Source organism: Cynara cardunculus (genome assembly GCF_001531365.2).
Source record: "Cynara cardunculus var. scolymus isolate 2C chromosome LG 11, CcrdV1, whole genome shotgun sequence".
Classification (NCBI taxonomy): Eukaryota; Viridiplantae; Streptophyta; class Magnoliopsida; order Asterales; family Asteraceae; genus Cynara; species Cynara cardunculus.
This window is the reverse complement of record NC_037538.1, coordinates 9,947,061-9,957,591: the sequence shown is the minus strand read 5'-3', so window position 1 is coordinate 9,957,591 and position 10,531 is coordinate 9,947,061. Positions and strand designations below refer to the sequence as shown.

Genomic DNA, 10,531 nt, shown 5'->3' with positions numbered 1-10,531 from the left:
TATATATATATATATATATATATGTGTGTGTGTGTGTGTGTGTGTGTGTGTGTGTGTGTGTGTGACACAAGGACCTTCCATCCAGAGTCCAATTCTACCATCTTTGAGTTTTTTCATCGAAATTGCCTCTGTTGGAAAAACTCATTGGAATCGTCCTGTTGAAAAAACTCATAGGGACCTCCCCCTCCCCCTCCCCCTTTCTTTTTTCCGGCACCACCCAACATAACCCACATATTATGTGACTTCAAGCAACGAATTATAACAACGATCACAAGAATCCCTAGAAGTCGACGAACAAAAACTACTATCCCTATTCATATCAACGATCATAGATTTATCGAATTCTGACGAAGGACCTAGTAAGAGATTATTGCTTAAATTCACAACCTTCAAAGATGGTGGAACTGTGCATGTTAAGTTATTATCTCTAACACTCAAATTCAACAACTCGTTAAAGCTTGAAAAGTCCGGTAAAATTCTAGAAAACTGGTTCAGATTGAAGCCATGCTTCGGTTAATTGTGTCATATTCTGAAGAACATCAAGAGTCCCATTTAGTTTATACTGCTTTTTCCATTTAATCAAAGACTCTGGATGGAAGTATATTGTATGTAAGTATGTATATGTACCCTCTAGTTCAATAAGTTTTACAAAAACAAGAAACAACAAAAACAAATACAAAAAGAGGGGGAAAATATGGTTAGATGATTTTACCTTTGGCTCTACCGGAGATCTTTAACAACATTAGCGACTAGGTCCCATTTTCAAAGTAAAATTCAAACCTGAGGGATGATATCTAGACTTATTGAAATTCAGGTCCCAGTTTCAAAGATTTTACTAAACTGAAGAACCAAAACTAAAATTTACTCTAAATTTGTTTTCAACATGCCTCTTTTTGGGGTTTCTTTTTGACCCGTATATCATTTTTTAAATAAAAAAAATCAAATTTTATATATTTTTTAAATAGATTAATATTGATTTATACAAAAGTTAATAACATTTAAAACATTAAATTTAAAATATGTTAGTGAAATGAAAAATGATTTGATAATTATCGATCGACGCTATCTCTTTTTGACAAACTCTCTCAAACTGTGTTTTATTAATATTTTTAAAGGGCACGTTTTCTATTTTTTACTTTTAGTTTTTTAAGAATCTAAATAATAAAATAAAAAACATATTTAAAGTCAAATTTAACAATTGAAACACGGTATTTTCAAATAAAAAAATGTTAGACTTGTGTCATTAAAATAAATAACACCGTGTTATTATAACTGAAGTTATTTGGACAAAAAACTGATTACTGACAATTTCAATCGTTCTCATACCGAACTCGTATTTATGGACAACAACGTGAGGGGGATTTTTTTTGCCTCGCTCAGTGGCTAATGCTATCTGGGGAGCATCGAACCCTTTACTTGTTTTGTATTTGGTCAAAGTCACTCAAAGTTATAGTTGAAGTTATTCGATTTATGTTATATTTATATCATATTATAGTCATATGAGTTTATCAAGGATCATTGGTCTTTATAAACTATAATATTTTTTTTATAGATATATAAGTATATATACGTCGTTATGAACTTTAGTTTCAGATACTGATATAATATTAAAATTATGTTTGATTAAAAATGTTATACACAAGAGCAGCAAACATATAAATAAATTATCAAAGAATCATAGATAAAGGATTATTATTATTAATTTTATTGGATACACAACTTATATCAGTTATGTTTTATATTAAAATATATATATATATGAAAATTGATTAACTTATAAATGTTTATGAAGTCGACTGACATGAATTGATCAAAATTGGTCGAAAATTGATTTTTAAAAGAGAAAGTTGGGACGTGTTGATCAGGAGAGAGGCTAGATACGGGTCCACTATGGGTTTGAACTCGTGAGATTTAAAATTGTCTAAAATTATAAGGTAAATCTTCTTATAAATTAATGTCGCTGTTCATTTTTTGACTGATGCTCACCCAATTTATTCGAAATTCTCACTTGAAAATAACTCTTACAAAAAGTCCATATTGGAGATTCCATATATGTCTAGTTGTAATATTTATAGTTTGTTCAATTTTGAATAAAAGTTGGACGATGTATGCTAATTCGACAAACCAAACTAAGCTAAAACAAAGGAACCCAATATATATATGGGAATATGATTAAAGAGGGTAAGATGTACACATCATAATTAAACTAAAAATATCAATTAATTATTAGAAAATGGAGACTTAAACTCAACACCACCTATAAAATCCGCATCAAATTTACTTTAGAATTAAGACCAGAGATGTAGAAAAAACCAAAAGTTCAAAGTCACCCCTAAACCCGATAAGCCAACTTAATTTTCAAGTTTTGATTAAAGCCTGGGTAAGATTGAAAAAGCCCGACCAGACATTCTTTCAACCCTAAAGATGATACAAGTTTAAATAGCCCAACTTTTTTGGGTTTACTAAAACGTTAAAACCCAAAAAAGTTAAAAGAAGTTTGAAAGCCTGACCTAGATCTTAAAAAACACAAGATTTATTCAAATTTAAATTTGAAATAAAGATTTTATTGATAGAACATTTTCAATAGGTAATTATATTAACAACTAATATATATTTATATAGACAATTTTCAGATCATTAATCAAATTACTCATGATAGTTTTGTATAAAATTAGTTGTTATGGTTAGAATGATTTGAGATCAATTTAGTCTTCGAAAGATCATCTAATAGAAAACCAGTGAAGGGCCCTAACCTTAGTTTGGTCCACCAACCGTTCAATATCCCAACCGTCTAACCTTGGTTCGACTAACCACGGTTAACTTCCCCTTCCCTCCATATTCCTTTTTAAGCACATCTCCCCGTATGAAGAACCAGCACGATTCCTAGAGAGAGAGAGAGAGAGTTACTGGTAGACTCAACGGCAAAAATCATAGCAGATAGGAACTCGATTATGGCGTGTTACGTTGATGAAGCAGAAGTATGGAAGTGTACCAAACATCCGTCGAAGCGGCGGCGGACCGGAATTTGCCCTAGGTGTCTCCGTGAACGCCTTGTTACACTTTGCCCTGACTGCGCCAACGCTCGCCCCTGTTCTTGTTGTCCGCCTCCTGTGGACTCCGTGTCTTCTACTACTTCTTCTTCGTTTTCTCTCTTCTCGTTTTCCCGAGGCGGTAGCCGTCGCGATTTCACCATCTCATCTGCCGCCACCGGTGAACCAGGTCGTTTATCTAACCATCTTGAAATAGATCCGGCTTTACGTCGATCCAGATCATTAGCGATTCCGTTTCTCCGGTCGAGATCTAGGTACGTTGGAGGCGAGTCTGAGTTGGTTGTGGACAACAATAAGCCGGTTCCAAAGGTTAGCCGGAGTAAAATTCATTTCTGGTCGGTGTTTACGCTACACAAGAGTAAAAAATGCGATGTACACGCTGACGGAATCGATGATGAATCGAATAAAAGTGATGATTTGGCCTCTGCTGATGATTATTCGAGAATGATGCGATCTAGATCTGTAGCTGTCGGAGCCGTAGACGGCTTTGGTACAGCGGCTTCAAAACGGAAGGGATGGTACTTTCCGAGTCCAATCAAAGCATTCCGTCAAACAAAAACGTCTAAAGCTGTCACCGTTTCGTAGAGGTTTAACTTTTTGTTACAACGCATAATCGCATTACCAAGTTAACTAAATTTTAAGCCTCTCTTCATTCTCAAACACATTTGTCTATGATTGTATATGTTAAGTTTACTTTTCCTTTTCTAATATAACAAAAAATTTGAACTAAAACTGTTGTATGCAATAATCATCATACAAGCTGAAGAACTTGTAATGGTAACAAATATTTATAAATCATAAGGAGTTATACGCTTTATAAGTAGAAAAGATTCATGATTCTGTCCCGAAATAGTTTCCATATATAATTCTCTGTTTTTTGTTACTGTAAGTGTATTGTTTATTCCATGTTTAATGTGCTTTAGAGCAATTTGTTCTATTCCTTTGACCATAAGGTTTTTGGTAAACGACGTGTTGGTTGTGACTTCTGTAAACACGAAGGACTAAAACCTGTCATGAACTAATGGCGTGGGTTTTAGAAAAAAACAAATTGGTGGTTGAAGTCTATTATGGCAACTAACCTACCAATTAATCCCTTGTATCTTGAGCAAACTCGGAAAGTTTGAAATCTAAGCTGACACTTTCCATTTACCAAATTATTATCGAGCTAGTGTTTATCGGGGTCACTTATGCTCTGGTTGAGCACTGTAAAAATTCATGATCTTATTTGTTAAGAGACATAGCAATGATAAAAATCTTATCTGGTAAACACTTACCAGTTTAAAGACGTTTACCAACAAATCAATTTGATAACCTGAAAGGTTATCTAGATATGGTAAATGAGGTTGATGCTCTCACTACAAGCCTTTGGTAAACGGTTTTCTAAATAAATATAGTGTTTTTTTTTGTATGTCAAAATTGAACATGGACTTTTACATTTTAAATTTTAATGAGTTGGTGTGATCTCAAAAAGATATGTTTAGCGGGAGTTGAATGAATATTTTAATTGGAGTTATTATGATCATACATGTTTTATGTATTAAATTAGCAAGTGGTAACAAAAATATTTGTAACATGGTACAATCATTTGAGTTTTCTACTTTATTATACAAAAAATAGGTGTAACATGTTGTTTATTTGAACTATTGTGATAAACATATATATAGAATAATACATATTAAGCAAAAATATTACATTGATCGATACATTTAAATAAGCTATACGTGAATGTGACCAAATAGCAAAGAGGCATAACGGCTTCATTGTGTTTTGATTAGACTATTGTTTGAGACAAGTTTTTCATTCACACGTGTATTGGAGAATAGTAAAAAAATCTTCAGTTGTCTTCAAAAGACTCAAACTCAAGATCCGTTAGGAAGGATTCCTAAAGTTTCAAGTCCTAGAGTTTAGTTTCATATTAACTTTGATGGAGATATGATTATGAAAGTTACTCTTGTTTTGCATATGGGTTTTTTTTTAAAGTTGTTTCATGAATAATTTTGTAATGGTTTTCTTAACTATTTTTCATATAACTTTTTGTTACAGGGACAAAGTCAGGTTTAGTTATTGACTTATTTTGTTTCTTGAGTTTGTTTTCAAAATCATGTGATGAAAGACGTAATTATGAAAGTTGCTCCTATTTTATACGTGGGATTTATTTAGAAGTTGCTCCTATTTCATATGTGGGATTTATTTAGAAGTTGCTTGTTTGGTAGTTTGAAATCATGAATAATTTTGTAATCATGTTCCTTGATGAGTTTATGCTTTTGGATATTTGTTAATCAAGAAATCCATCCATTGGATGAAGAGGATTGTTTGCTCATCGATTCGTTTCTAGTGGATCGCTTGTCTAATGATCCATAGTAAGTTTTCTCACTAACAATCGATAGGTTTTATATATATAAAAAATTGACCCATTTTTACGAATTCGATTATACTTAATAGTTCCATCGTTATCTCTAGAGTTTGACAAATTTATTGAAGACGAAAAAAAAAAGTCAAAAACCATGCTTAAATGGATAAATAAATTTTGTATCTTTCCTATTTCATTAAATATAACTAAGTACATGTATATATATAATTCAAACTCATAAATCTTAAATTATTCTTGAATAAAACAAAGCATGTTTAGAATGCTTTGGTTAACATCCATATTGTGATCTTTACTAAAACTTATCATCTGGTTAAATAAGTAAATATTGTCTCTTATCGGGTAAAAACACGCTTACCCAGTGAAACGATGATCTTTACCAACGATCTTATCTCCCCAATTTTGCTAATTGAGAATCTTATATGAACAATTGAGGATGGTAATTTTTATCCGATTAGCACTTATCAGGTAAGAAACGTTTATACTATGTTATTTTCATGACCGATAATCTTAGTCGAAAAGATAACATTAAGTTTGTATAGTTGTATATTGATTGGGGGAGGGGCAATATCTTTGATTCACAACCTCAAGAAAAGGTTTGAAATAGATATGTTACATGCACCTTATCATCTCCCTTTTTTAGCAACATTCATTAGCCTTAACTTTTTGATGGTTGGGCCATCACTTTCTTATTCTAATAATTTAAGCATCCCTATTTCATGCAATCCTTACTTGATCATGGTTGAAAGATTCTATGTTGATTTTTCATTAATAAATGGTTCATATTTATTCAAATAATCAGTTTTTATTTTATATTTATTTAAATTAATAAATTAAAGATCTTGAGTTATAATTTTTATATTTACTCAAGATTTTCGCTATAATAATTTGAATATTGTTTTGTAGTTTTTTTTTAAATAAAAAATCAATACCTATTTAAATCCATGGAGACCTCCTCAGAGTTTGTATGAAATTAATAACTCATCCCAGCATTATCTAAATTGCATGTGACCTTGCCCTTTGATTTACAAATAAAAACAATTTGACTCAAATCAATGTCGAATTAATCGGATTGTCCCTATATTTTAATATCTCACTATTTCATAAATTATGATATGACATCTTCTAGAATAGTATGTTTACATAATCTCTTAAAATATGAGAGGGGTATAATATTATTGGTGACTTTAGTATTATCAATCATTTGGTGTAATTGTGATTTACTTGAGATCGATTGAGGTCATGAGGCAAACGTAAGGGAGTCAAGAGGTGCGGAGTGTACACTCACAGATATTGTCCATGTCGCATTAGATCACCATTAAGGTGGGGGTCAGAGGCGGTGCTCCCTTGCGGGGTTCCAAGGGATAAAGCCCCTTGGCAGTGGTCCCGCTTAGTGAAATTTTCACTAAGTAGAAGTCTGAGATTTGATCATTCTGATCAGATTTCTAAAAATCACCTTGAAAATTGCGTAAGTATATAAGTCTGGACAATGCACTGGACTTAAGGAATGTGCATCCAAACATAGGAATTTGACTAAGTCCTAACTCTAGACCAATGGTGTCAGAAATCTAAACCTTCTGGTCACACTTATGTTATACGTAAATTGACTAAGTCCTGACTCTGGACCAATGGAGTCAGAATATGAACCTTCTGTTCTGATTTATGGTTTGTGTCGACCAAGTCCTTAACTCTAGACTGTAGAGCCAAACTTAGTTCTAAATGGAGTCAGGCGATCTTTGAACTTTGATTCAGTTGTACCTGCTCTTCAATCCTATCCATTAACAATTGTAACCACTTATCTGCCCCTAAACGTCGATCTTTCATATAAATACATAAAATGTGATCTGATGAATATAACAAAATCAGTGCCTTATTTCATGTATGAAGTTTCTAGATTATCCTGATACTGATTTCGTGATTACCTAAGGCATTTGAGGGGCATAATACATTATTTGGAAAGTGAATTCCAATACATGATCTAGAAATCTATCCAAGAATTATACAACCACAAACCCATATACCTAACATATAATGTGGTATTTACATGGTTTTTTTGGGTAAATATAATTTCAAGTTTTATACGTAGTTTAACCTTAGAATAGCTTTGATGAAGTATTTTGAGTATTGGTTCGGTCGGGTATCACATTTGGCTAAAAATCAAAATTGATTAAAGTTGCATTACTAACGGCCGCAAGGAAAATAGCCCCATGGGGGCGAGCCCTTTACAAAAAGTGGGCAGAAAGTTGGGCCTAAGTGGAGTTAGGCATGTATTTTAGCCTTTTTTTTCTTCATTTCTATCTTCACCAACTCATTCCTCTCTCGGTTGAAGAACGTTTCCTCCTCTAAATCAATTTCTTCAAGAGCATCTAAGAGCTTGGCAACTAGAGATTCAAGTCTTGTGGGTTGAAATTCAAGATGTTCATCATCTTTTCACAACTATTGATCATATTTTAAGGTTTTCCTAAAATCCCGTTAGTGAGTTTATTCTAACTTTTATACTTGTCAAAATACTTTATTTTAACCTCTTAGAACATCCATCTTTGTGTATTTTACACATTTTTGGATTTTGACCAATTTATGGCATTTTGGAAGATTTGGGGTTTTTACCTTTTTTTGCTAGTAAATGTTGGATCTTAAGTCGCAATGTTTGGAAGATAAAGATCTTGGTTTCTAACCTAGGTTTAACCTAACGTATCAAGGTTTGGAATATTATGTTGGAGATAGCGAACGTTGTTGAGTTTAAGTAACGTCCGTTCCTAATTATAAACTTGTGTACGATTTGGAATATTACGTACTAGTGTTGAATCTTAGATTGTGATTATAGGTAATCAAGTGTTGACTTTTAGAAAGAATCTTTATCCTTATTTGATATTTTATTGAAAATTTTAAATTGGTCGGTTTTTTTTTTAAATTTAAGGGTGTTACGTTAATAACCGAATGTATAACTTTTGAGGATATGAATAAGTGAATCACTAATTAAATAATGAGTAAATTACAATTTTTGACCCTATAGTTTGTAAATTATTGCTATTTTAGTTCTTATGATTTACAATTTATTTTTGTTTTGATCCATGTGTTTTACAGGTATTTACTGTTTTGGTCCTTGTATTGATTGTATGAATTAATATGGGGACAAAAATAACAGTAAATTGCAAACCGTAGTAACGAAAATAAAAATTTCTAAACCACAAGGACGGAAATAAAAATTATTAACAAACCACAGGAACAAAAATTATAATTTACTCTTAAATACTTTTTTTTATTAATTTGAATATCCAACCCGCTATGCGAGCCGACTAATCTCATGACGACTACCTGCTTTGCAGATAGCTCGAAGTCACCACATTTGAACCTCTGTTGCCACAAGAGGATTTTTATTCCTTCTTGGATTTGAACTTGGGACCTCCTGCTACTTTTAATCTTTGGAGCCAAGCTCAAACGAATCAGACACCACCCTTGTGGTTCTCTTAAATAATTATTAACCACCACACTACAAAAATTTAAAAACTGATCATTATCAAATTAAATTCCTTTCAGAAGTTACTTTAAAATAGAGTTTGTGCAGTCTACACCTACATCTCTTTATGAGCATCATAATTGAAGTTTCGAGAGTATGTATAAAAACGATAAAAAAATATCTTACAACTCTGTACAAATGGGTACTGATTTTGGTGCTCAAAAAACTATATCTATAAAGTGTCGTCAGCTGATCAGACAATGAAACATTTCTTCATCAGTTGACTTGACAAATTCTGTGAAAGGAAAGCTTTTGTGAAAATTTAATTAACACATAAATTATAATTAAGAACATACATTTGCACAAATATATCACCTTGTTTTGACTTTCCCACTTTAGGGACAACTTTCAAGACCTAATTATGTTATTAGAGGCCACAATTCAGATTCATTTCTTGCCTGTAAATTGTGTTAGATGTGATCATGTGACCTTCTAGGGTTCATTAAATTGTTTTACTGTTATTAACATTGTTTGTTGATTTTAAAATGCAACTATCGGTTTAATTGGTGTATTTTTGTAGGTCGTGTATTGTTTTAGGTCTTAGTTAGGGACTCAGGGTCCTTGTTCTCTTTTATATAAATAGACTTTCTTCATCTCGAGTTGTGCTGATTTCTTTCGCTAATAGTTTTGTACATATCTTGTTATAGCAAGTCTGCATTTCTTTCTCAATAGAAGTCCAAACTTCCTCAACAAAAAATACCTCTTTATGACAAGCCACTTTTATATCACAAGCCACTTTTATGTCAATGGAAAAACATCCATAAACAAAATCATTTATGATTATGCATTAACTTGTCTAATGTCCGATTAAGTCTAATTTTCATTCATAATTCCATTCCAGTTATCAGTTTTAGAAGATATCGACGAACCCCACCATACATATATGAATCTTGCACAATTCCCTCAAATTAAATTATACAACCGCGACTTTTGCTATTTTTTTAGGGAAAAGAACAGAAAAGCTCAACAAATTTTACAATTTTGAGGGGTCAAATGTTTGGACATCTTTTTTTGAACAAGTAAATCCACAGACTTCTTCAAAGCAACTAAATAGATTATTTTGACCTATAAAAGTGATTCTATGGCTAAAAAATAGGAATGACCCAGAAAGACCTAACGAACTTTCTAAATTAAAAACACTTAAAATAGATCTTCAAGAATAATCAATAAAATAAATGGGATATACCGTTTTCATTAAGTATTCCAAAGGATATAATAGTTGTGTTCAAAGGATAAATATATCATACATAGAAAAGTTATGTCTAAAATATAAATATATAGATACAAAAGTTGTGGACGAACTGTGTAACTTCAAATTTAGGTCACAATGTTTTGATCCGTTTTTTCTTTCCTTTCTAATCCTACTTCAAAAACGCATACCAATATAATCAATTACAAGTTAGTTTTATAGGTCAAAAATATCTATTTGATCGGTTTTGAAAAGTTCAATGATGTATTTACTTAAATAAACTACCCGGATGCTTAATAACATTCAAAATTAAAAAGTCTGTTGATTTTTTTATGGATTTTCCCGTCACTCGAAAAAACATATTTTCCCACTTAACATGTTACATGTCAGTTTTACAGGTTAAAAAA

General features: G+C 31.9%; 1 protein-coding gene across 1 annotated transcript; it reads left to right on the top strand.

The window, feature by feature from the left end:
- Positions 1–2,882: 2,882 nt before the first annotated feature.
- Positions 2,883–3,874, top strand: LOC112521529. Its single transcript, XM_025130441.1, has one exon. The coding sequence runs from the start codon at positions 2,952–2,954 to the stop codon at positions 3,633–3,635; it is 684 nt and encodes a 227-aa protein (XP_024986209.1). The 5' UTR covers positions 2,883–2,951; the 3' UTR covers positions 3,636–3,874.
- The last annotated feature ends 6,657 nt before the right edge of the window (positions 3,875–10,531 follow it).

Bases quoted from the DNA above. Each gene is read 5' to 3' on its own strand.
- LOC112521529 (XM_025130441.1), top strand. From the start codon at position 2,952: ATGGCGTGTTACGTTGATGAAGCAGAAGTATGGAAGTGTACCAAACAT.